This window comes from Balaenoptera musculus, chromosome 19 (assembly GCF_009873245.2).
Source record: "Balaenoptera musculus isolate JJ_BM4_2016_0621 chromosome 19, mBalMus1.pri.v3, whole genome shotgun sequence".
In the NCBI taxonomy this organism is placed as follows: Eukaryota; Metazoa; Chordata; class Mammalia; order Artiodactyla; family Balaenopteridae; genus Balaenoptera; species Balaenoptera musculus.
Window position 1 is genome coordinate 5,706,871 of NC_045803.1, and position 26,760 is coordinate 5,733,630.

The window sequence follows — 26,760 nt, forward strand, 5'->3', positions numbered from 1 at the left end:
AGAGCTGCACATACCACTTTGTTCACATATCACTGGCTAGAATTTAGTCGCAATGCCACACCAAATTTCAAGAGACCCTGGGAAAATGCCTTGAATCCAGGCAGTCCTGTGCCCAGCTGAAAATCAGGGTGTCCATCTTAGCAAAGAAACAGGCGGACAGATGTTGTGGGATAACTGGCCCTGTGCAGCCACAGCCCCCGGCCCGCTCCCTGTCACAGCCTTGACTATCCTGAGACCTCCCCACCACAGGGGCTTCTCCAGCAAGCTACAGCCCCCCTGACCTACTCCTCTCATGCCCCACGAGTCAGTATGCACCTTACGTGCATTAACTCATCGAGTCTTCACACCCGGCCCCTCAGTCTGGTTCTGCTGTTACCCCCACTGAGTTCAGAAAGACTGGGCCTCCTACTCAAGGCCACACGGCCGTCAAGTGGAGGAACCAGGGTCTGGAGGCCACACGGTCATCAAGTGAAGGAACCGGGACTTGGATGCCACACGGCCGTCAAGTGGAGGAACCGGGACCTGGATGCAAGCAGTCTGGCTCCAAGGCACCTGCTGTTAACCACCACATACTCAGCCAACGTCCGTGAAACTGCACTGCACCGCAGCACTGTGCTGGCCAGAGACACCTCGTGGACCCTCTACCCCGTGGGCCAGCTGCACTCCCATCGGCTTCCCAGAGAATCCTCCTCACTCGCAGGACACAGGGCTGTGCGAGCCCAGTAATCAGGTCCTCCCCAGAGAGAAGGGCAAGACAGTGGCGCTGAGGTGGTGCCCTCTTCTCCATGCTAGTGACTAAGACCAGAGGACCAGCTATTTCTAGACCTTTATTTCTCTGTGAAAAGGGGAAAAAAAGGAATAAAAACGACACAGTTGACACAAAAAAAACCACCGAGGGGAAGGAAGGGAGGTGGAGAAGTAGATGGCGGAGGGGGTCCCCATTACAGCAGCAGGAGCCAGCGACCTGGGATGCTCACATCTCTCCCCCAGCGTGGGCGGGAGTGGCCCCTTCCTCCCAAGGTCTCTGCCCTGTCCCACCTTGCGCTCCGCTCAGCCCCTCGGGAGGTGGACGGTGAGAAGTCGGATTCCCAGGCTGGGGAGGGGAGGACCCGTGCTGGGGGAGGGGCCTGGGGTCAGACCATGCACAGGGAGTGACAGCCAAAGGCCCCCCAATGTCTCCCTGAGGGAGGGACTTGGGGGGGGAGGGTGGACACCAGAGGCCGACGTTGGCTCCTCTTCCAGCATCAGGCGAGAGACAGAACTGGGGGAACAGGAACAGCTGGCAGTCAGAACAGCAGGCAGCCCCCTGCCCACAGCTGCTCCTGCGTCTCCCCGCCTGCAGCGGCTGCCCCCAGGCCTAGCGCCGTCCTTGCAGACCACCCTGCCGCTGGGGTCCCGGAGTTCTCAATGCCTTACCGGTCAGAGCCTCTTGGGCAAAGTACTTGACGTCCACGTCCTGGTCCTGGGTCAGCTTCTCTAGGATGGGCTTGACTTCGCTCTGCAGTGTGCTGGGAGGAGCAGAGGAGGGCACAGGGTCAGCCAGGTGGGGCCGGGGGCACAAGGTGTGCACACAGACAGACACACAAGTGAGTTAAGAGTCTCAGGGGCCAGAGAAACAATTACTTTGAAGGCTGGAAGTCTGACAAACCAGGACAGAGGCCTCTGGGGCCCAGAACAGGTTCAGGGAGGTCAGACAATGTGGAAAAGTGGAATCCAGAACCCACAAGTCTCTGAGCCTTGGCAATCGGATGCCTTGCATTCATTTAACGTATTTATTGAGGCCTACTGCGTGATAGGGGTGAACAGTGGAAAATCCAACCCTCTTGATTCTCACCCACGTGGAGCTTGGGCTGGGAGGAAGACACAGACCAATCTGATGATGAGTAACAGGAGAGGCAAGTGCCACAAGGAAGGGACTTGGCCCTACAGGAGCCCAGGGAGGTTAAGGGGCCCAGGGAAATGCATCTGCACCGACACTCAGTTGTTTGGGGAAACGAAGGTGGACTTCAGAGAGAAACTAAAGGTACGAAGCTGTGTCGTGGACAGAGACAGAAGTCAGAGGTGCAGGTGTCACATGTCCCCTCCAGTTCACAGAGCTCCCCCTCCCCCCCAATATAACCACTATTCTCATTTCCATCACCTACATGCCCCTTTCTCCATTTTTGAAGTTGATATGAATGGAATCCCAGGATAGGTTTTCTTGGGCCTGGCTTCTCACACAGGTGAGTCTCTGAGAGTCACCTAGGTTGCTGCATACAGCAGGAAGGAGTCTTTTTATTGCTAAATACAGTCTCCTACCATATGAATAAACCACAACTTATCCACTATACTGTCGATGGGCACTTGCACTGTTTCCACTTCATGGCTAATATGAATAAAGCTACCATGAACATTCTTTTGTTAGAAACAAGCACTCCTTTCTCTTGGATATACACCCGGGAGAGGATACACCCGGGAGAGGATACACCCAGGAAAGGACACGCCAGCTCATGGGGTGTACGTCTCATTAGCTTCACTCAGCTCCACCAATTTTCAATGATTAGGCCCATTTATTATTTACAGCCCCACCGGCAAGATATGAGAGTTCCAGCCGTCTACCAACACCAGAGAGTTCTTCACCAACACTTGCGCCACTGAGCTTTTTTAGTTTAGCCATTCTGACATAGCGATCCATTTCCCCCACTGAACTGCAGTAGCAGCGGCTGTGGTATACACGAGGGTCTGTTTCTGTGCCCTCAATTCTGTGCCATTGAGCTATTTGAATATTATTGTGCCAACACCTCACTTTTTAATTACTGTGGCATCATAGTTAAGTCTTGGTGTCTGGTAGGATAAGTCTTCCAACTCTGTTATTCTTTAGGATCACCTTGCTTATTCCAGATCTTTGCATTTTCACGTTAATTCCAGAATCTACTTGTCAATTTTTCAACAAAGAACCTGCTGAGATCAACTGAAATTATACTAAACTTATGAGTCTGGGGAACCATCCCAACCATGAATATTATGTACGTCTTCTTTAATTTCTCAAAGCAACATTTCATAGTTTTCACTAGAGGTATTACACATCTTTCATTAAATTTATTACTTGGTATTTGATGGTTTTGGTGCAATTGTAAATTACACACACATACACATTTGTTAATTTTATTTTCTAATGATTTGTTGCTATTATTTAGAACTGCCACCTTCTCACCCCCTCCCACTATGTGAGGCAGGTCATGTGAATTCTCATTCTACATTTGAAGAAACTAAGACCTCGAGGTCACAGAGCAAGCAAACAGCAGTGCTGGGCCTCAAACCCTAAGCTCTACCTTCAAAAGTCAAAGATTAAGATGCCCCAAACCAGCGCTGCTGGTGTGTGAAGGAGGGCCCAGGCCTCACCTGTTGTCCAGGATAGGCCCTATCTTCTGTAGGGACTTGGCCACGTTGAAGCGGACATTGGCGACGGGGTCCCCAGCCATACGCAGCACCGTGGGCAGCATGTGCTTGGTGGTGATGTCCTGCCCACAGACCTCGGACAGCACCTGGAGGTCAGTGGGCAGCAGAGGGTGACCACCCAAACTTCACGGCTAACTCCCATCTCTCTCCCTTTCTGACCAGGCCACCCTGGTGAGCGTCAGGCCAGAGGGCGAAGCTGAGCAACAGGGGGAGCCCTAAGCCCAGATTCGCCCACGCTGAGGGTAGTTTATGCTCTGGAAGCTCCCATTTCCCCTAACACCCTCCTAACACCACCGTCTCCCTGCCCTGCAAACTCCCAGCCCACACTGTCCCATCCCGTCTCCCCACCCTCAGACTCCCCTTCATCCTCTTGGGATGGGACTTGATTCCTGACCCCTGGGATCCCTTCCTTAGTGCAGTGGTCTCCAAAGTGAGGCATGGGAAGAAATTATCAGAACACTTAGTTATGTTAGTTTTGAAATCCTACCCTTTAATTTCTAGTTATGTGTATGGTTTATTTAAGTGATTAAATATAGCTAATATATGGCAGAGCTAGAATTAAAAAGCAGATCTGATTCTATAAACTGCACATTGAACCACTGTATCATAAATAGATATATACACATTTTGTGGGGAAGGAGAGGGTGCTCAGAAAGGTTTGGCAATCACTGTTCCGAGAGGCCACGTCTCCCTAGTCCTGGGCCTCCCACAACGCAGGTCCCCATCCCCAGAGGCCCTGTGACTCTGACTGGGGAGACCCAACCTCTGGCCTGCAGTCCCCCAAGGACTCACCCCTGCAACCCCAGATGCCATCACTTCCCCACCCCCAAGCCAGGTTTCTCCCCTGAGGACCCTCTGCCATTCCTCCTCTCCTAGGTACTCGCCATCCCTCAGGGACAGGCCGGAGGCAGGTGGGCGTGCTCACATTGATGCAGAAGAGCGTAGTCATGCGGTGCAGGTAGTTGGGGTCCCCAGACATGGCCAAGACCTTGGGGATGATAGTAGCATGGGCCCATTCCTTCCCAAACTTCTCCACCAGTTTCTTCAGGTTGCTGGTGGCCGCCTCGCGGATGGCATAGACTGCAGAAGGAAGAGGGGCGGGGGGCGGTGATTCAGAGGTGAAGGACTGACTCGGGTGGGGAGTCGCAGTCACACGCACTACCGCCTACCGAGCAGCCCTAGGTACCGGGCCACGTACGAACCAAGAAACTCCAAGAGAAAGAAAGGGCTTGCTGTGTGCTAAATGTAGGGTTTTCTTTCCACGCAGCACCTCCTCAAGAGCTCCGAGATACAGACGGGCAGACTGAGGCTCTGAGAGGTGATTTGCCCAAGCAAATGATCTGGTACTTAGCACACGGAATGGAGTCTGCCTGTTACAGAAAAATGTTAACTTTTATTTCTGCCACTCTTAGTGAAAACAATGAGCAGTTCTCACAACGGCCTTGAAAGACTGGGATGAGAAGTCCCATGTTTCACAGAATGAGCGTGGGCTGAAAGATGGCAAGTGACTTGCTTAAGCTTCGACAGCCAGGAGGTGGGATTCAAACCCAGGCTGTCTGCTTGGTGGCCCTAGGACTCTCGACTGTAGCAGGCAGCCGCTGGGTGACCTGTTAGGTCCGCCTCCTACCCCTGCACTTCTCTGGGACTCCAAAAAGCAAGGGAGCTGGTCCACGTGAGCATCTGACAGCATGCGAGTGACTCTAGCCTCCCCCACTCCCCCCGCCTGCCCCAGACAATCCACCCCTGCATCCTTCCTGGAGCCCCAGTCTCCTCCCAGAGATACCAGAAGTACTCACCATGATCGACAAGCCAGGCCATGCACAAGGAGTTGAGTTTCTCGTCAAAGAACTCCACCCCCTGCAGAAGACAAGGAAGTACGGGATCACGGGAGACTGGGTAGTTTCCAGCAAACCTCAGGGAAACCACAGCCACCCCAAGCAGCCGGGACACTGCTCAGCTTCACCTGAGGGGCTTTTTTCTCTCCCCTCTCTCATTTAATTCTATCCATCTTATAAGGCCCTATTTCCCCTGTGTACCTTCCTCCGACTCCCCAGACAGTCCTCACGGACCCCGGGTCCACCGTCCACCCCTCCCAGGGCAGCGTGCCTGGCACCAGGCCTCCGCGCTCACCAGCTGTCCAGCCAGCAGAGGCATGTACTCAATGATGGCCAGCCGCACTCGCCACTTGGCGTCCTCAGCCAGCTCCACAATGGCGGGAAGCAGGGACTGGGACAGCTGCCGGATGCCGATCACCTCGTTCACGCAGTCCAGGTTGGAGATGATGTTCAGCCGCACCTCCGGGCACTGAGGAGAGGAGAGGAGGGTTCTCAGAGAAGGCAGTGCACACAGAGCCCAGGGCAGGGCGAGCAGAGCTCAACCACACCAACCTCGTATAATAAACATCTCTGCAGGGCAGACTACCACTGCCCAAGCCCAGCTCCTGGCCCTGGGGACACATTAAAAGCACACACAAAGCAAGCAACATGGATGGAACAGCTTTTCAAATCTCATCATAGCAGCACAAAAAATGTTTAGTCCTTCTGAAGAATTTGCAGGAACCACAGTGCAAAAACATGGTACCCTGGGAAAAACAGACAAGATAATAACCCCAGCTCTGCCGTTTGCTAGCTGGGAGCCCTTTGGCAAGGGACTTAACGGTTCTGGGTATCAATCTGTGACACGGAAACGGCCATCTAATCCCAGAGGGTGGTTGAGGCTACTGAACGGCCTGATCCACAAAGGGCCTGGCACGTGGGAGTTTAGTACTTTTATCATTTCTGTTACTTTTACTCTTTCTGCTAGTCTTTGAGCTCTGCAAGGAGCACGTCTCATTTATCCTTATGTCTCCAGTACCCAGCAGAGTTTCTGGACCATAGTAGGTGCTCAATACATCAGCTGAAAGAAAAAAACGAAGGAATAAAGAAATATTTTTGAACCACTAGGTGACTACCAATATTACGAGCTCTGACTTACAACATGTGCACATATGCAGGTATCCCCCACTTTTCGAAAGTTCGCTTTACACCACTTTGAGTTTATGAAAGACCTACACTGGTGCCTGCTTTTGCTAACCAAAAGACACCCAAAGAGAATTTTTGCTTTTATGAGAGAAAAAAACTGCTTCTTTGCTCTACACCATTTCGACTTATAAGAGCGACTTCGTAAGAACGCTCTACCTTAGGATAGCAGGGAAATCTGTGCCCCCATCTGCTTCTAAAAACCTTTGAAGCAACTTTTAAGAAAAGGCACATAAACACAATTAATTCCTTGTCCAACATCATATATTCCTGGATGGCAGACACCACAGTTAGTTTTTTCTACGTCTCCCTCTGGGAGCTGTGGGGTAAGGAAGCAAGCACTGAAATGAACCAGTGAACCAGATAAGCAAGTGTGCAGTAAAGGCTTAACTGGACAGGTCTAGGCTGTTCAAACTCGGCACATTCCAAAGGACTGGCCCTTGACCAGCCCCTGGGAGACGATCTCTAAGCACCTGGAATATCCAACCTGATAAAGGGTCTTTGTTTACCTGGGGGCCTTGGGCCATGCCAGAGAGAGTACGCTAATAATGTGATTTATGGTGAGGACCTTGGGCCATGTGGCATCAGCTTGACCTCTACAGGGGCTGGAGACAGAGTAACCTAAGGTCAGCCATGCGAACGGCTCCATTCCATGCCTACGTGACCAACCCCCAACAAAAACCCTAGAAACCACGGCTCGGCGGGCTTCCCTAGTTGGCAGTCTCCTCACGTGCTGTCACACGCTGGGGCTGGGAGAATTAAACGCACTACGCGTAACTCCACTGGGAGAAGATAACTGGAAACTGGCGCCTGGTCTCATGCACCTTCTTCCTTTGCTGATATTAATCTGTATCCTTTCCCTGTAATCAACAGTGACCATGAGCATAACAGCTTTTCTGAGTTCCAAAGGTTGTTCAGGCAAATCACTGGAGCTAAGGGTGGCCATGGGGACTAAGACCCAGCAAGCAATGAAGAAGAGTAATGGCAACCGCTGAAAAGACAAGACAGCCTCAGCTGCTGGCTCCAAAGTGAGATTTCCCAAAAGGCCTCTCCAACAAATCCTTTGAGAAAAGCACGTAAGTCCCGCTTTTCAAAAATAATAGAGTCTCCTTTAGGAATGAAAGATAGCCAATTTCCTACTACCTAGTCTAAGAGCTGAAGAAGACAAGACTCTCAGAGCCAACACAACTTCCCTCCCCTTCACTGGATTAATGTGTTTCTTCCTAAAGCCAAGGATACTCAGGGAGACAGGGAGAGGGAAGGAACTGTCCCAGGGCTCATCAACTTGTTAGTTTCACTCTTTTTCTGTTACATTCGTTTGAATCTTCCACTAGATACAGCTGCTGCAAATGTTCATGAAACACTGTTTACATAAATAAGTGATTTAATTTTAAGCTTACTTATTTTTTCTTAAAAGGACATTATATCCTATGATTATAAAAGCCTCAACTGTCATAACTGGGGGAGGGGTGTGCACAGCAGGGGACTCACATGTGAAGAAATGAACTGTTACAATGTCCCCTCCAACTTCCTAGTGCACTGCATACGTGTGTCCTGTGTGTGTGTGGTGTGCGCACACTCGTGTGCATGTGCATGTACATCAGGGTGAGGCCTCTGCGAACACAGAAGTTACACTAACAGGTCCCACACCAGCCTGTGGTATCACCATCTGCCCGGTCACCACCAAGGCAAACACCGGGGAGCCTGAGAGCCCCCAGGCCCCGGCACAGCCCCTCCTACCTCTCGAAACCAGCCGCACCCCTGGCAGCCGCACCCCTTCAGCCGCAGCCCCTCGCCCAGACTCCAGCAGCAGCCTCCAGTCGGGGCTCCTTGCAGCTCTTCGGGCCGCAGCACTTGCATCTGTCCTCGACACCAGTCTCAGGGTTCCTTCCTAACACCCAGATCTGCTCCACCTCCCCCACCTCAGAGCCAAGTCCACACTCCTTCCCCGGCTGTCACCCCACGGCCTCTCCAGCCATCGCCCGGTGCTCGCTCTCATCTTCTGTGCTCCAAGCCAAATAAACAGCTAGGTGAGGTCGGTCGCGTGACTGGCTCTGGCCAACGGGGTGTGAACAGACAGGATGGGTACCCTCTTTGGGGTCTTACTCTTGAGAGGACTGGGCCTGCTGCTGGTCGGCGCCCTCTCCCTTCAGCCACCTCAGACCCACAGAGTGCCCAGGTCAGCAGGGCCAACCCCCCAGTGTAGGTCCACCCCACCTCTGGACTGTTGTGAGAGAGATAATGCTCCACCTTATTTAAGCCGCTGTATTTTGGCGTCTCTATTACAGCACCTTAGCCTGAACTCTGATCACCAGGAATGTATCACAGCACCTGTATGATCAGGGCATCACGGGACTGCCCATCTGTCCCTCTCCACTGCCAGTCTCTGAAGGTCCTTGAGGATAAAAAGTGTCTCGTTCTTTTGTTTTTTTTTCTTGGAATCCCTAGTGCCCAGGAAAAAAGGACTAGTACAGAATAAGGGCATGCAAAACAAATGCCTAATAAACAAATAAGCTAACGTGCAGTCCATCATGCCCACAAACATTCAACTCCTCGGCAACCTGGGTGTTTGCTGAAGACCCTGGCGAAGCTGGGAAAGCAGCTGCCCCACCTGTCACAGCCAGAGCACAGAGCCTTCCTGGTGCCCTTACCTCATCCTTCAGCTGAGCCAGGAAGAGGGGCAGGAGGTGCTCGATGGTGTTGTCTTTGCCCAGGATGGGAGAGAGGCCCATGATGACTGAGGCCAGGGCCGACTTGACGTGTTGGTTGGCGTCTGACACCAGCTCCTGGGAGGGAGAAGGAATGGGAGAGCCACAGGGTCAGTGGCCAAGAAGACTCCAACTCCTAAGAAGCCCTGAGACACAGCCTGCTCTCGCCATCTCAATCCAGGGCAGGCTTAGTGTACACGGGGAATTGCAGGTCCGTACATGTCCGGCCTGCCTAGAGTTCAACGACCCCTGTTGCCAGCAGCTTTCACCCCAATCCCAAAGCTCTCTGGATGAGGAGATCCAGTGAGCTTCGAGGGGGACGCACTCCCCACCTCCACGTTCAGCCCCGAGCCTCAGACTTTGCCTGCACTCAGGGCTCCTAATTGCTCCAAACCCAAGACCGCCTGGTCCCGGAAGGCGGGGAACTCGGTTTGCACCTGGCTGCCCCTAACGCCCAATCTCCATCCCTTCTTTCCAGAAGGCTCAGATCTGCTCTGTTCCTCCCACCAAATTCCCCGTTACCTTGATGCAGGGCAAGATCTGCGTCATGATCACATTCTCCCGACAGTCAGCTGAGAGATTTTCACAGAATTCTGTGGGCAGGGAAAGGGAGGTGGCGGGAGGTAAGACCCGATGTCCTAGCTCTGCCTTCAGCCTCCCGGACACCCACCCGCTTACTGTGTCCTGGTCGCCAGCACCAACCTTTGACCTTGTGGGAGGCTGCGGCCCTCACCTCGGCCTCACAGTCTTTCATCAGGTTCTGGAAGGCAGGGACCAGGTCCGTCTTGGTGATCTCAGGCCCCACTGCTTTCTGGAGCTGCAGAAAGGGAAGGTCGGGGGGGGGTCAAAGGGCTTGGCAGGTATTCTAAGTGAATGAGAACAAAATCAAAGATAAAGGCACCAGGGATGGGGCAAAAACAGCCCTTGGAATCACTACTGAGATGTAATGCCAGGGCCATGGGGGTGACCTTGGCCAAGTCTCGGAGCCTCTCTGAGCCTTGGTTTCCTTGTTGTATGGTGCCGAGTTGGGCTGGGTAGTGCAGTGGTCCCGAGCACGGCTCTGGAGTCCAAGTGCCTGGCTCGAATTCTTGCTCTCACTTACCCCCTGTGTGACCCTGGGGGAGTGCCTGTACGTCTCTGAGCCTCTGTCTCCTCAAACCACGAGGGTACCTACTGCACAGCATTGTTGTCTGCATTAGAAATAACCACGGATCTCCTTCCTGTTCAGGCTATTCAGGGTTGGGCTTTCTGTTACGTGATCCAAAAACAGTCTAATGATGTGCGTTGGCTCTCACTTTTTGATTTAAATATTTCTGTGTTCTCTAAGATTGGTTACCAGAGCCCGTGTGACTTTTGTAATTAAGATGAAATACTAAAGGTCAAGAGGGAAGCAGGCACGCTAGGCCCTCCGCATCTCATGACACCAGGCAAGAAGAGGCGCACGGGTCCTGCTGGAGCACTGCTTCTGGAGGCCTCGGGGGAGACAGGGCAGTTCCTGACTAAGGGGAGAGGTGAGGACCCCGGGGGCCTGGTGCCCATCTCTCCAGTGTCCCCTCCCCCCAAAGCCAGTCCCAAATGTCCTTGCTCGTACTTGCCCTCACCGCCCAGGGTCCGCTGCCCACGCCAGACACTGTCCCTACCCCAGCCCTCACCCACTCATCTTCCAGAACCTGCCTCAGTGCTTCCAGGCCGGGGGACACCCGCCAGCCCGCACCTGTCACACTTTAACATTACATTTCCCCCTGTCTCAGCTGGTCTCCCCCTTCAGGCTGTCTGTTCCCTGAAGGCCAGGGATGTACTGAACTCACCGTACCCCCAATGCCCAGCAAAGAGCTGGTGCTCAATAAACCTGTTTGTGGGATAAGCAAACTGAGACTTCTGTGGAAAGAGCACTGTCCTGGGACACGTGGCATCTTGTCCCTGTTCTGCCCGCCTGATGGTGTCACTCTGACCAGTCTAACCTCTGGGCTGTGTTATGGGGCTGGACTGTATCTCCCCTGAAATTCATACACTGAAGTCCTAACACACCCCACACCTCCCTGGAACCTCAGAATGTGACTGTACTTGAAGACAGGGTCTTTAAAGAGGTCATAAGGTAAAATAAGGTCATTAGGGTGAGCCCTAATCCCAAATGACTAAAGTCCTTATAAGAGGAGGAGATGAGAACACAGACACACAATTAAAGACACGGGGAGAAGACAGCCATCTACAACCAAGGAACGAAGTCTCAGAAAAACCACCCCTGCTGACACTTTGATTTTGGACTTCTAGCCTCCAGAACCGGTGGGGAAATAAAGTACCACCCAGCCTGTGGTGCTCTGCCACAGCAGCCCCAGCAAACAGACTATGTCTTCCCTTTTGTAAAAGGAGATAAAGTTCGATTAGGTCAGGAACACATACATGCTACCCTTTCTCTGCTCCTGTGGTTCTCTCCCACAGGACCTTAAGCTGGCCTCAGAACCCTTCAATCAGGGTTGGCAAGTGAAGTGGACCCAAATGGACGATCACCGAGACCTTACTGCTTAAACACCCGACGATTCCCCTGGGCTTCACTAAGCCCCAGCTCCCGTGTGTGGGCCCTCTGCTTTGCCCGAGGCCCCAGCCTCCCACCTGTGAGGCGCTGCCAACAGCCCCCCCCGTACCTCCGTGAACTTGTCGGCCACCATGTACCGGACGCGCCAGGACTTGTCCTCAGCGGCCTGGCGCAGGGTGGGCATCACCAGGGCCTCCAGGTCCTCCTGGGGCAGGAGCTGGGCGATGTTCACACACGCCTCCACCGCTAGCAGCCGCACCGAGTCCTGAGGAGAGGACGGGACAGGGGAGGGCAGCAGAGGCGCCATCAGCCCCGGGGCTCCCTGTCAGCCTCAGGGTCCACGGGAGGCAGACAGAGGAGAGGGCTGCGGCGCAGGCCCCACCTGCTCGTCAGAGGCCAGGTTGGAGAACATGGGGATGATCTCGCTCTTGACGTTGTCCAGCTCCAGCACCTTGGCGAACTCCCCCAGCTTGGAGGCTGCGGCCCGCCGCACCATGGGGGTGTCATCTGAGCACAGGTTCCGGAAGTACCTGGGGGTTGGGATGGGGCTCAGGAGGAGGGACCCCTGGGATGCCAAGGCAGCAGGCAACACCCCGGAGGGCGAGCACGGACTCTGCAGTCACGCAGTGCCTGGCGGTGCCTGGGTGACCCTGGGCGAGCGACGGCCCCTGAATCTTCCCAGCCCTACACAATGGAGCTGACAACAGTCCCCACCCTACTGGGTCGCTGTGAGGTTTAAATGAGACAAGGTGCAGGGAACAATCAGCAGCCTTTCTGCACGTAAGTCTACAGTGAATGGTAGGTACTGATTATGTTATCGTGACCACATAAAATCGCTTGGCTAAGGTGCTGGGCTGAGGCTACTCAAAGATTGTCCCTTCCAGCAGTGACTGCTCCAGTTAGAGACGCACGGGGGCACACGCAGCCCTCTAAGTGCCTGCAGGCAGCTGTAAGCCAGTATTCTGGCAGGAGTGACGGCTCAGGGCCTGGGCTTGCTGCTCAATGGTTCTCGAAGATGGCGGATGGACAGAAGTCCAGAGGGAGGGGAAACACGCGTTAATGGAAAATTTTAATCCAGTTAAAAATATTTTCACTGATTCTTCTGGAAGCCAAGTCTTACATGCAAGCAATTCCCTGGGGTATCAAGCCAAAGGGGAGAAGGGTAGTGGAGGAGGAGGCCTCCTATCTGCCAACCGGAAACAGGCCTAAGATAGCATCACACATCACTGTTGAGTGCTTCTGTGTATCAGACTCTGTGCCAAGCATTTTATATGTAGCAATTCTTTTAAATCCTCACACTAACCAGTGGGAGGAAGAACCATCCTTATCTCCACTTCCTCAATGACCAAGAGGCAGCGCCTGGGTTCACACCCGGCTGTGTCCAGACACCACGTCTCTGAGGGGTGGGCAGAGGGGAGTGGGGGCTGGAAGAGCTCAGGGGCCTCTGGGCCCCGGATGGGCCTAGCGGGGGCCGAGGCTTGAGAGAAGGGGACCAAGCAGAGGAGGCTGGGTCTTGCCAGGGGACTCACTGTCGAAGCTCCGCCTTGACGGCACTGGACACGCGGGGGTAGCAGACGGAGAAGAGGCCACAGGCCGACGTGCGGGAGGTGAACCAGTCGCCGCCCGCCAGCCGCTTCACGAGCGGCACGAAGTGGGCCTCCAGGTCGGAGGGCGAGTGCTCGTGCGAGATGGCCCGCAGGGACTCCACCGCCTTGTCCCGCACCACCGTCTCCTCCACCGTGGCCAGCGACTCCAGGGGTGGCTGGGGGGCAGAGCACGAGGTCACCGGCCAGCGCCCTCCCCCCGCCCCACCCACGCTGCTCAGCGCCTCCAACAGGCCTTCCCTGACCCCCAAGCCAGCCTGCGCCCAGCCTGCCTTCCCTGGAGAACCTCATTCACAGGTCCCTGAGGGCGCTTCGGTGGGGTCCACACACCTCAAAGTTACACACGTCCCTTTCTGAGGAGGGCCACAACTGTCACCAGCTTCTCAAAGTGCAGGAATCGTCACTGATGTTGACTGGAACATCTATTTACTACGTGTTCTGAGCAAGGCCACGACTCTAGGGGGGCACTGGTTCTAACTCACTGAATCCTAGGAAGCAGGTCCTATGAAGAGGAAACTGAGGCACAGACAGGCTAAGAAACTTGCCCGAGCATAACAGCCACAAGCCAGGATCTAAACCGGGCTGCTGGCTCCAGAACCTCCAAAGGGCTGAGAAGCAAAGGTGTGGTTTCTGACACGGGGAACTCTGAGGCTCGTGACTCTCGCGGTCTGTTCTGTGAGGCCTGGGGGGATCCCGTTCCTTCACGGACATCTGACTGGCTCACCACCACGTCCCCCGACCCCAGCAGACCTCTCGGCACAGGGCAGCAACTCGGGAATTACTGACCTAATGAAGGGAGACTCAGTTTACCCTAATCTGTTCAAACAAAGATGTGGAGGTCTGCGGTCTGAAGTCCAACCTGCCCTGACAGGTAAAGAGAGTAGAAAGAAATGATAAATGGAAACGCTTCCAGGGCCCATGCAGGGAACAGAATTGAAGCAATGGGCAAAGGTGACAGGTGGGGACAACCGAGGCACAGACTGGGGCAAACTGGAGAGCATACAGTCTAGGGAGTACAGCTGCTTTCCAGCTCTGTCAGCTGTCACCACGGGGAAACATGGCTGGTAAAAGCAAATCTGGTTTCCCAAAAGCAGCCAAAAGGGGCAGGTTCTTATCTGTGAAAAAAACCTCATTTAACACATGCGCCAACATGGATGAACCTTGAAGACATTATGCTAAATGAAATTAGCCAGTGGCAAAAGACTCCATACTGAATGATTCCTTTATGTGAGGTGTCCAGAGCACAGGCACACCTCGTTTTATTGTGCTTCACTTTACTGCACTTTGCAGATGCTGCACTGTTTTACAAACTGAAAGTCTGTGGCGTCTACCAAGTCTATCAACGTCATTTTTCCAACAGCATTTGCTCACTTCAAGTCTGTGTCACATTCTGGTAATTCTCGCAATATTTCAAACTTTTTCATTATTAATGTACTTGTTACGGTGACCTGCGGTCAGTGACCTTTCACGTTACTATTGCAAAAAGACTACAACTCGCTGCAGGCTCAGATGACGGTTAGTATTCTTTAGTGAGAAAGTATTAACTAAGGTCTATGTGCCTTTTTTTGACAGAACGCTATTGCACATTTAATAGACTAAAGTGTATCCATAGCTTTTATATGTACTAGGAAACAAAACAATTCATGTGACTCGTTTTATTGCAGCATTCACTTTACTATGGTAGTCTGGGACCAAACCCACAATATCTCTGACGTATGTCTGTAGTCAGATCCACAGAGACAGAAAGTGGAATGGTGGTTGCTGGGGGCTGGGGTAAGGGGCTTGGGGGTCACTGGTTAATGAGTACAGAGTTTCTTTGGGGAAGATGAGAAAGTTCTGGAGATGAATAGTGATGGCTGCACCACAACATGAATGTACTTAACACCACGGAAAAGTACACTTAAAAATGGTAAATATTATTTATAATTTACCATGATAAAAAAAATCAAAAACAGAATTTTTAAAAACTCATTTTAAAAAGGTGGCAATGGGGGCTTCCCTGGTGGCGCAGTGGTTGAGAATCCGCCTGCCAATGCAGGGGACACGGGTTTGAGCCCTGGTCCGGGAAGATCCCACATGCCATGGAGCAACTAAGCCTGTGCGCCACAACTACTGAGCCTGCGCTCTAGAGCCCGCGAGCCATAACTACTGAGCCCACGTGCTACAACTATTGAAGCCCGCGTGCTACAACTATTGAAGCCCGCGCGCCTAGAGCCTGTGCTCCGCAATAGGAGAGGCCACTGCAATGAGAGGCCCGCGCACTGCGATGAAGAGTGGCTCGCGCTCTCCGCAGCTGGAGAGGGCCTGCGTGCAGTGGCGGGGACCCAACACAGCCATGAGAGGGAGGGAGGGAGGGAGGGAGGGGGCAATGATTCAAAAGGAAACCGTAATGCCATGCCTGCCTGGGAACCCTCAGCGTGCGGCCTGTGTCACAGGGACACGCTGTCGTAGGGTTCTGGGTGCACGACTGGCTCACAGAGGTGTGGCTGCAGACGTGGTGTCATGGGTCCTGCAGGGACCGGTTTCCTCTTATTTCCTTCTTTTCCCACTACCCAGGCTGGCACACAGGAGGCACTCAATCTTCCACTTAGAGTCACTCAGTAAATATTGATTAATAATTGATTAATACTTAGCAAGTGACTGTAAGTGGAACTTATGGTAACCTGTCACGATCACAGAGGCCTGGGGTGGGGACCAAGGCTAAGCAGTAGTTACATCACCCAAGGGCCTCTGCCCCAGTGGGTTACTGCAGGGAGAGGTTCTCACAGTGTGGTTCCCAGACCACCCACGGCAGGATCACCCAGGAGGCCTCTCCCAGCACAGACCTAAAGAATCAGACTCTGGGGGCAGGGCCCAGGAAGGTGCACATTGAGGAAACCCCAAATGATGCTTTTGCATAACGAAGACCCATTGCCATGAGGCCTCTGTGCGATGGAGGGTGGGGCTCTCAAACCCGGGGAGGGGGAAAGGCGTGAACCTCCTAAAATCATCTACACTCGTTTGAGGAGCGGGCCTGGAGTTTTCATCTAAGGGACCCATGATTCCAAAAGGGTTAAGAGCTGCCGATACAGAAAAAATCCTCACACTACAGCTACACGGATCTCTGTGAAATTCCATCTCACTCACACCGCAGAGAACAAGGGCCGGGATCGGGTCTGACACACCTCTGGGTTCCCGGAGCCCACAGGCCTTGCTCATGTTCCATGGAATGAACAGGTTGCAAAAGAGCCATTTCCCATATCTTGTCAAACTCCACCTCCTCCAGGAGCTCCTCCTCGACAGCTCCCCCACCCCATCTAACCCAGATGAGCCGCCTCTTCTGGGTTCTAAGGGCCCCTGGTTTCCCTTTTTTCCAGCTCGGATCAGCCTGCGGGGCAACCAGGGGCCCTCTGAAGATAGTACAGAAGAGTGGTAGTGGCGACGAGTTGGGGGCCTGGGTTCAAACCCTGGCTCTGCCTCTGCCCAGCTTGTGCCTCGGTTTCCTCATCTGTGAAGAAGGGACACCAGCACGAGTCTCACAGGGTCGCTGCAGGACACAATGCGTTACTGTACACGAGGCACTGAGAACACACGCTGCAGGTGCTGAGTGAGCTGAAGCTATCCTGACCTGACTTGCCTGCGGGTTCCCAGTGTTGCCTGGCCCAGAGGATCCTCACGGACACCAGTCCCAGAGGTCACACGGGACTGCTCCCCAAACAGAAGCATGGGGTGACAGGGGCTTCCCTCATTGGGAATGATCAGCGGAAGACCCTGACTCGGCAGGGGAAGGACCCCGGGTTCCAGCCGTTTGTCTGCAGGACTGTGGCTCTGGTTGAAGCTGTGGGGTACTCAACAGTGTTCTCTGCTCCTGAGTCCTCTGAGAAGCTGCTGAAAGCTATTAATTCTCTCCTCAGAAAGACTGATAAACACCACGGGCTGCAGACAGTTCCATGGAGTTCAAGGGACCCCTTTCAGGTAGGTCCAGGGACCTCATCACGTTCCTGGTGTTAAGCAATCCTGTTCTGTATAAAATGTATGAAATGACCTCATTCACATACAATTTTCTGTGTGTACATATACAAATTATACATGTGCACTCAGATGAGAGACAGGATACCAGACTCTAATGATAATTATCACAGTTTCTTAGAGTTAATGCTTAATGCGTGTTTGGAAGAAAACAAATGACCATATTTGCTCAAATCCAAGACCCCAATAAGAAGCACATTATTTCACATACCACTAAAAGGAACAAAGCCTGCTGACAGTAACTGTAAAACACCATCAAGTGCAGATGCCAGAGTATGATAACATGCCTTCAGGAACCATGAAAGAATTATTGGGAGGAAAAAAAAGGAGGCAGAGCTGTTCCACGGCTCTGAAGAACAGTGAAAACTGAGCAACCACCAAGGTTCTTTCAACCCAGGTCACAGGACTGGAGCACTTCCTCCCTTCTCTTCTCCCAAACAGCAGCTGCTATCAGTATCTGACCATCTCTGTCCCCAGCCATCACCCAGCACAGGGTCACACAGGCAGGAAGTGGGTGGGGCCTGGGGGAGAGTCAACCGGACACACCTGGAACCCCAGCTCTGCCACTCGCTAGCCGTGCGACCTTCGACGCGGAACCTCTCGTTGCTCCAGGCGGCTGTCTCTACCCCAAAGGGTGGACACGACCTCACAACATATGGCATTCATGACAACGGAGCTAAGATCTGTGAGCACTCACTACACGCCAAGTGCTGTGCTAAGGGCTTCCTGAGTCGATTCTCTAGGTAAGTTTTAATGACTCTCCCTCTACAGATAAGGAAAGTACAGCACAGAGAGGTTAAGTAACTTACAAGTCACACAGCAATCAGTGGAAGAACCCAGCCTAACTCCAAACTGAAAGCCTCATGCGTGGAGTGCCAGGGGGGGCCTGGCGCTGGTCAGGCACGCCCAGTCAACGGTAAGGAAGACACCCGCGTTTTCGTGCTGATGTATTAAATGTCACTGCTGACTTGCCGGATTAAAGTGAATGTCCAAGGCCCAGCTGTTCCGAGAAGATGACCCCAGCCTCTCCTGCACTCTCCCCTCCCCGCCCTGGCTGCCAGGACCATGGGTCTGACCCCGCCAGGGGCAGGCAGGGGCCTTCCCCACCTTCCAGACTCACCAGCAGGCAGTGCACGTACTCGGGGCCTCCGACCAGAGTGGTGAAGGTGCCCAGCTGCTCCGCCAGGGCCAGGAGGACCTCATCCTCATCGTAGATGGTGTCTGCGGGACGAGACAGACGGGGTGACGGTTCCACCCCACGTATGACCCCAGCCTTCAGTAACCCAAGCTGACCCCAGCCTTCAGTAACCCAAGCTGGGAACAAGCAGGCTCCACTCTGCTCCCTCAAACTGGCAGCCACCCTCCAGCGGGGTGGGCAGAGATGAAGGCAGAGGCTGGGGGCAGGTGACAGAGTGCCCGTGACTAGGTGTGGGACGCTGGGGGAGTGAGACCACCTCCCTGCATCCCAGTTTCCACACCTGTAAAATGGTGCCAGTCACCTCCACCTGCGGTGACGGTCAGAGTGAGGAGCAAATAAGACCATGTGCACAAGTGCAGAGCCTGGTAAACGGGAGCTCTTTTTGCTTCTACCCTCAGCACTGTTCTCGCTGCCAGGAACTTCGCTCTCTTCAGCCTGAAAAAGTCCTCCCTGTCCTTCGACACTTGGCTTAGCTACCGCTTCCTGGAAGATTTGCAGGATGCCACCCAGACAGGTCAGGTCCCTTCTCTAGGCTCACTGCCCAACCAGGCCCCCTTATCAGAGACCTCACCACGGGCTATGATCACCCGAGTCCAGGACTGGCTCCTCTCTGTGCCCCAGCTTCTGCCAGAGATGAGCACAGTGGGCACTCAATCCGCTCAACTTTGCTGAAAGAAGGGATGATCGTGCGTGGAGAGAACTGCTCCGTCCTAACACCTAAATCCAAAGGCCCTTCTCGAGCTCCACCCTCCCTTCGCTGAGGCGATGGCAACGACTATGGCAGAAGACGCTAGCATCCCTCGCGTCTAGGCTGGCGTCTCAGCTCCCTGAGTTTACGTGAGGCATATGCCCATCCTGTGGTAGATTCAAATCCTGCTCTACCGTTGGCTGGGTGTGTGGCAATTCACCCGGCCTGAGACTCTTTTCTCATCCCCCAAATCCAACAACAATGTTGTTCTGAGACTGAGGGGAAATAACTGCTTTCTGTGAAGAGCTCAGCGTGGGGCCCAGCACGAGAGTCAGTGCTTTAGTAAACGCCGGCGGCGTGGCTCTGGCGTGTCCTGCTCTCAGGCTCCCTCCCAGCCTCGGTTTCGCCGGCTCCCCCTGTGGACGGCTCAGGTCGCCTCCCTGCTCTGTTCCTTTCCTGGAGACCTTAGGACAGCCTCAACTCCTACTCAACTCAAGCCCCAGTCCAGACCCCTTGGCCAAGCTGCATCCCTGAAAGCCAAATATGCGGGACCTGCCAGCACCTCAGCTCCCCACCCTTCCCACCTCTACACAACTGCCCTCCCGGCCTCTCTGGCCCAGACCTGCCAACCTCCACCCTAACGTTGCCCCTGTGTCTCTCCCTGCGGCTCTCATCAGGCCAAGCGCCACGTTCAATCCCGGCTCCGTTCGCCACTCACTCCTGCTGGCTGCCCCCACAGGCAGCCCCCCTGTGAGTTACGGCCTGCTTTATCCCGCTCTGCGGAGAAGGAGCCGGGGCTGGGAGAGGTGGGATGGCTTAGCCACGTGTGCCCAGCAGGGTTTCAAACCCAGGTCCTTCCAACTCTTTTCTCTACAACTTTTCAGCCACTGCTTTACACTGCCGTACCACACTCCCTGTACCCCTTGCCCCCGAGGCCGTCCGGGTCTCAGCGTTCTAAAGCCTTCAAGTCTCTCCCACAGTTCACCAGTGGAAGCCACTGGTTTGAGGTCATCCGCTCAGTGTCACGTGTGCAGATGCCTCCTCCCCACGTGGTGTCCAGAGGCAGACACCCCTGAGCTCCTCAGTCATCAGCTGTGACTGTGGGCAAGTCCCCGCACATCCCCTCAAGCCTCAACTCCCCCAGTGTGAAATGATGAGGGGGTGAGACTCCCTGCCTCCCTCCCCCCCACCAGCACCATCACTAGGCCCAAGTGAGAGGATCAGAGATGAAAGAGTTTCACTAGGGACAAAGCACAGCTAACTCTGAGCCTTTACTGGCGATTTTAATTAGTATGAAGTACGAAGTCATAATAAGAGTGATGGGAACAGAGGATCTACCACTCACCGGTGATCCAGTCTGTATCAGACACTGTGTCAAGCGCTTTAAGTACATCTCCACAGACAGGAGAGCGCAGGAACTGCCTAATCGCTAACACCTGAGCAGCACTCACCACATGCTGAGCACTTCACGGGGGGTCTTATTTCATCTTCATACTAGGTGGTACTGTTCATGCCCTTCTCACACGTGAAGAATCAGAGGCGGGCAGATGTGAAATATCTCGCCCAAGGTCACACAGCTAGAAAGTGGTAGAGCTAGGATTTGAGCCCAGGTAGTTGGGGCCCAAGTCTGTGCTATGAGTCATTACCCAACACTGTCCAGTTTAGAGCCAGCGTGCCTTGATAAATATCCCCTCTGGGGCACCTCCTAACTGTAGGACCAAATAAGTTACCTCACCTCTCCACGCCTCGGTTTCCTCATCTATAAAATGGGGGCAGCAGTCTTACCTACCTTAAGGAGTTACTGTGAGATTAACTTGGACAACGATGGTGGTGTACATTTACTGAGCACAGCGCTATGTGAACGAACTCAATCCTCACAAGAAAGGGTTTAGAACACCACCGGGCACATGGTATATATACAATAAGCGTTAGCTGTTATTGTTATTATTGAATGTTCACATCAATGCTACATCGCATGTTGACTATGCCCATTTTACACATAAGAACTCTACGGAACAGTGAGGTAACTCGCCTAAAGTCACCAGCTTCTAACTACTGGGGCTTCGATTCAAAGCTGGCTCTATCTGCCTCCAGAGCGCTTTTCACCAGTCCCTGCCCCAGGCCCAGCACCCAGCACACGGCACTTAAAAACAGCTTGTTAAATCCAGAGGGGCTTCTCTTACCTGGCAGGAACCACCCCCAGGAGCCCCCACTCGACCTGGGCCCCAGGAGTCCCCCGTACCTGTAAGGAAGGGCAGAAGCTCACTGCGGGTCCTTTCGACCCCGAGGGCCAAGGCAATGGTGGACAGCTTCTTGATGCTGTTGAGGCGAAGCTAATGAGAGAACAAGGAAAGGAAGGGAGAATGTTAGCAAGCCCAGACTTAAGGGAGTCTGACACCTCGGGACCCAGTCAGGCCCTGGAAGCCTCGCTAAGCACGTGTGGGGTGCTGAGTAATAACCTGGGAAGTCTACCAAGTCACTCTGTGACCTTGAGTCACTTAAATTACAATGGCAGCGGCAGCCTCAGCAAAAGCATCGGTCGGGTCTCACTGAGCCAACACCCCTCATGGCACTTTGGAGGACCACTGCGCCCGCCTCCCCACAGTCCCCACCCTCCTCCTGCTTTTGCCCCCTGCTGCGCTCAGCAAGGCTAACACACTGCGCCTTGGACGCTAACAGCGGCAGCCACGTCCCCAGCTTACTCTGGGCCCAGTCCCAGCCCAAGCGCTCACTTGCACTGCCTCATTTAACGCTCACGACCAGCAGAGGGTTACAAGCCCTGCTGCAGAGAAGAGGAAACGGGCTCAGGGAACGAAAGTCCCTTCCAAGGGTCACACAGCTCAGTCGGTGTAGAGCGGGGCCGTAACCAGGACTGCTGGCTAACAGTGATAACAGAACAAACAAGGCTACAATGGCGGCAGCCAGAAGCTCGGGGAGAGGCTCAGACAGCTCTTCTCACAGCCTCTCGAAGGATTCAACACTACTGACACCTTGATCTCAGACTTCTGGCCTCCGGAACTGAGAGAGAACACTGGCTGTTTTAAGCCACCAAAGATGTGATGCTTTGCTGTGGTGACCCTCGGAACCTCACACACCCCGCTGACACACAGCGGGTCTCAGGCTCAGTCTGTTGCGTTAGGACCTCGTTTGACCCTCTCGGCCCCGGGAGCGTGAGTAGCGCCACCTCTCCCCCACCACGGAGGCACAGAAACCTGCCTGAGTGAGCACTGAGTGCGCTGAGACCCAACCTCAGCTGCGGCCGTGCGACTGGGAAACCCCTCTTCCTGTGTCTCCATCCTGACCACGGGGCCGCTCCTGCCAAGCCCCCAGGGCTGCGGCCGGAACGCAGTGAGCTCGTGTGTGAGTGGAAGGCGACGCCCTCAAGGGTGAGTAAGCCGCGCCAGGCCAAGCGGGAATCCTCCTCCCACTCCCGGAAGGAAGGAAAGAATAAGGAGGGACCAGGTCAAGGAGAGCAGCAAGGGCTCCCTCAGCCTATTCTTTCCCAGGCCCCACGCGGCTGCGAAGAGGTCTGCAAGTGACTGGCGTCCTGCATCCCCTCTGGTTTAAGGGGTTAAGACTCTCTTTGGGAATCACAATGATGAGAACCTCAAGAAATGCTACGGTGGCCTCACCTCAGAAAAACACACACACCGCACTTCTCATACCCCGTCACTGGGTTTTTGGACCACCTGGGCTTGAGACAGTCCGAGCACTCACCATCCTGGCAGTAGAAGGGTCTTCAGATCAAGGACTGCAGGCCTGCATCTTATTTTTAGCCCCAAATCAAATGTATATAAAGACAGACCTACAGAAACAGATGAACGACTAAACATGGTGAACACGAACCCTCAGTGAGTCTGAGCGAGAAGCACACAGCTGCCCACTGTACCAGTCGAGAGGTGGGCAGACTTCCTGTAAATTGCCAGGAAGTAAGTATCTTCAGCTTTGCAGGCCACTCGGTCTCTATCTCAACTAACTGTGTCTCTGTAGCACAAAAACAGCCAAAGACCCAGACCATATGTAAGCAAGTGGGCATGACTGCATTCCAATAAAACTACACCTGCAAGGCTGCGGGGCAGAATCTGGCCCACAGGCTGTATTTTCTGGCCCTTGTACTAGTCCTTCGATGTTCTGTATGTCTGAAATTTTCCTCAAGAATATATCGGAGTAAGTATTGACTTAGTTGCCTGTTCCTCTGTCCCCTCCAAGTTGAATCTCTGTGTTCTTCTCCCAGCTGGGCTACAGGGAAAAGTACACGTGGGCCAGGGCACAGGATGCTGGCAGGGGATAATCATAATGACAGTAACAACAGCCGCTAGCATTTACTGATTGCTTACTATGTACCTGGCAGCATTCAAGTGCTTGACATGGACAATTAATACATTCACTCCTTAGAACCGTGCTCTGAGGCTGGCAGTGTTACTAGAACCCTCCCTTTTAAAGGCGAGCACGCTGATATGCAGAGAAGCTGTCACTTGGTGGAAAGGTGCAGAGCCGTGTCCAGAAGCCAGATGCCCTGACTCTTATTAATCTCAGCATCACACTGTCATTTAGGAACGATGCCCAGGGAACCGGCCCAGGAGAATCAGGCCAACTCTGCCATGGTGGAGAGCCCCCTTCCTTCCACTGCCGTCTTTGGAGATTCCGGTTTTGGTTTTAAGAATAGCTGCTGGTTTCTTCAGCATAAATGGCACCGTGAACACTTAAGAAAGGCAGCAACAGGGCGGGCTTTAGATACACTATCTGGGTTCAAGGCAAAGCTGCTTTTCACATTAGCTGTGGGATCTTGGGCCACCCTTTGTACCTTTTTGAGTCTCAATTTTCTCATCTGTGAAATGGGGGACTGTAATAATACCTATCCTTTGTACTTTGTGAGTACAAAGTGACATGATACTGGGAACAGCCTGGCACCAGAGGAAGGAGAGTAATGGCAGCCATGGCAACCTCGCTCGGTGGACAGCACGCCGATTTTCATTCAGGTTTCAAGGACACGGGCAGCAGCTGGCTAGCTGTCCACCCACGTCTCTCTTCCCTTCTCTCACAGGGACAGAGTAATAATTGCAAACATTTCCTTGGTACTCACTAGGTGCCAGGCAGTGTTCTAGGTGCCAACGTTTTCACTCATTTGATCCTCACAACATCTGTGAGGTAACCACAGGATCACCCACTTTGTGGCAGAGAAAACAAAACCTCACACAGCTCTCCGGTGGCAAGATTGGAACCCCAGCCACTTGGCTCTGAGCCAACACTATCAATTCGTATTTCTGTTTTCTGGTGTCTTTCAGCTGGGGGGTGCACTATGAACCCCTCAGCAGGTTTTTAAATGACCACAACTTTGAAACAGAGGTGAGCAGAAACGGCACTAGAAGCATTTGCAACAGCTGAAATGAGCTCTGAAGAGTCATCGTTACCACCGGGGACGGAGTCATAGGTTTTGCTGACACTATTTAGAATACGCTATAATGTGCTATTATGTATAAATGTAATTCATAATAGAAGAGAAGTTAAATTTGAGTTAGGGATTGGTGAAAATAAAGATGTTATTTTTCTCATCCAAATTCATGGACCTGCCCTGAATGCCAGATGGGCCCCAGGTTAAGAGCTCCTGCACTGGGCTATACTGCCGCTCATAACCTCTGTTTTTCATCTGTGCACATGAACCCCCGGTAAAGGTATTTCTGAATCACCTGTGCATTTGGATATGACCATGAGACTAATGTCTGGCCAGTGAAATCCAAGTGGGAGTGGTGTGTGTGACTTCTAGAAGTGTCCTTATGGGGAGATGGGGTCACATCCTTCATCCTTCCTTCCTGTTTAGAATGGGGCTATGATGGCTGGGGCTTCAGCAGCCATCTTGGGGCCTTGAGGTAACCTGAGAATGGGGAGGGCAGGATGGAGGCCAAACAGAAAACAATGTGTAAGAGCCTGGGACCCTAACACCTAGAGTGTCACACCAGCTTGGACTGCCACCAGACTTTTTGATTGTGAGTCAGAAATAAATTTCAAGCTCATTTAAGTCTCATATATTTATAGAATTTTCCTATTATTTACAGCCAACCTTAATCCCAACTAACCCAGTCAATGACCTAGTTCTGGACACAAAGACGTAAGGACAAACTGGCCAAGGAGCTTCCAGGAAAGAGTTTCCTCTTTGACCACAGGGAGGAGGACAAGAACCACCTCCTTGTTGAGGCCGGCCCCCACTTTCAGGGTGCTTCCGCGAGGACGCAAAGACAGCAGATGATGCAGCAATCTCGTGACCACACGAAGCAGACCAAAAGAACTGCACACTCTGACCCAATTCTGTGATATCCTTGAGCTGCTGAACTTGTTATATGAGGAAAAAGTGAACCCTTATTTAAATGACTGTTGGTTGAGTTCTCTGGAATGTTCCTGAGAGAGCAGCTATTAAAATCAATAAGAAACCTTTACTGTCCTTTCATCACGTTGTAGCCATAAGAGTTCACTGTGCACTGTCCCCACACATGTCCCCACCAAGACCTACCACAATGCTCATCTATGGTTCCATGGCCACGCTTATCACCACGGGCTGGGGCTGCCTGCGTCCCCAGCAGCCCTCAGGCTAATACATGAGACATAATAAATAATAAATAAAATCTCCCTTCCCACCACTACATCCACACAGAAAAACTACTCACTTTTTAAAACCCACGTCACGTTCAATCCATGGAGCTTCCCTGACATGACCACGTACAGTACGAGCCCACAGGTAGTACATCTTCCCTCCACAAGCTGAGTAAAACCCGAAGGCCCTCCTATGGACTACAAGGCCCAACATGACGTGGTCCCTGTGCGCGGATCCACTCTCACTCCCCACCCCCTCCTCTTGCTCCCTGGGTTCCTGTCACAGTGGTTCCCTTGACAGTAACTAAAATGCAAACGTACTGTCAGCCCAGGTCTTCACGCTTGCTGACTTGCTGCTTTCTCAGCCTGAGACACCCTTCCCCCCAGACAGCCCAGGGCCCCTCTCACTGCATTCAGGCCCCTGCTTAATCCTCACCAATGACTACCCTGGGTAAACGAGCACGCCCCCGTCACTCTCTATACATCTTATCTCATCACTTCCGACATATGCAGCTGATCCTTGGACAACATGAGGGTTAGGGGTGCCCACCCTCCCCGCAGTTGAAAACCTGAGTATAACTTATAGTGGTCCTTCCGTATCTGAAGTTTCACATCTGTGGATTCAACCAAGTGCAAATCATGTAGCACTGTAGTATTTACTACTGAAAACAATCTGCATAAGTGGACCTGCACAGTTCAAATCCGTGTTGTTCAAGGGTCAACTGTTCTTCTTCCCCACTAGAAAGTGGGCTTCACAAGGGCAGGGACTCTGTCTTCTGCACTCTGTGCCCCAAAATCCCAGGACAGCACCTGGCAAAGAGTAAGAGTCCAAAAGAATCTGGAGGAATATGCTCCAAACTGTTACTGTTTGGTAGAGCTGCTCACTGATAATGAGCAGTGTGGAGGGGTCTGCAACGTGGGTGCTTTAACAGTGAGCCTCAGCCCGGGGAAATGCTCAGTGAGCGACACAAGTGCCTCTTC

At 53.1% G+C, this 26,760-nt stretch overlaps 1 protein-coding gene across 1 annotated transcript in view; it reads right to left on the reverse strand.

Moving 5' to 3' along the window:
- Positions 1-812: 812 nt before the first annotated feature.
- PPP2R1A (protein phosphatase 2 scaffold subunit Aalpha) overlaps positions 813-26,760 on the reverse strand; it is a 32,915-nt gene continuing 6,967 nt past the window's right edge. The window contains exons 2-15 of the mRNA XM_036833449.1: positions 21,437-21,527; positions 18,429-18,529; positions 13,226-13,458; positions 12,079-12,226; positions 11,806-11,961; positions 9,866-9,980; positions 9,686-9,756; positions 9,107-9,241; positions 5,569-5,742; positions 5,235-5,295; positions 4,364-4,518; positions 3,382-3,524; positions 1,417-1,508; positions 813-1,261 (exon numbers count right to left, since the gene is read on the reverse strand). Coding sequence (XP_036689344.1) covers positions 1,245-1,261; positions 1,417-1,508; positions 3,382-3,524; positions 4,364-4,518; positions 5,235-5,295; positions 5,569-5,742; positions 9,107-9,241; positions 9,686-9,756; positions 9,866-9,980; positions 11,806-11,961; positions 12,079-12,226; positions 13,226-13,458; positions 18,429-18,529; positions 21,437-21,527 — 1,692 coding nt within the window. The 3' untranslated portion in view covers positions 813-1,244. The remainder of the gene's footprint in view (positions 1,262-1,416; positions 1,509-3,381; positions 3,525-4,363; positions 4,519-5,234; positions 5,296-5,568; positions 5,743-9,106; positions 9,242-9,685; positions 9,757-9,865; positions 9,981-11,805; positions 11,962-12,078; positions 12,227-13,225; positions 13,459-18,428; positions 18,530-21,436; positions 21,528-26,760) is intronic.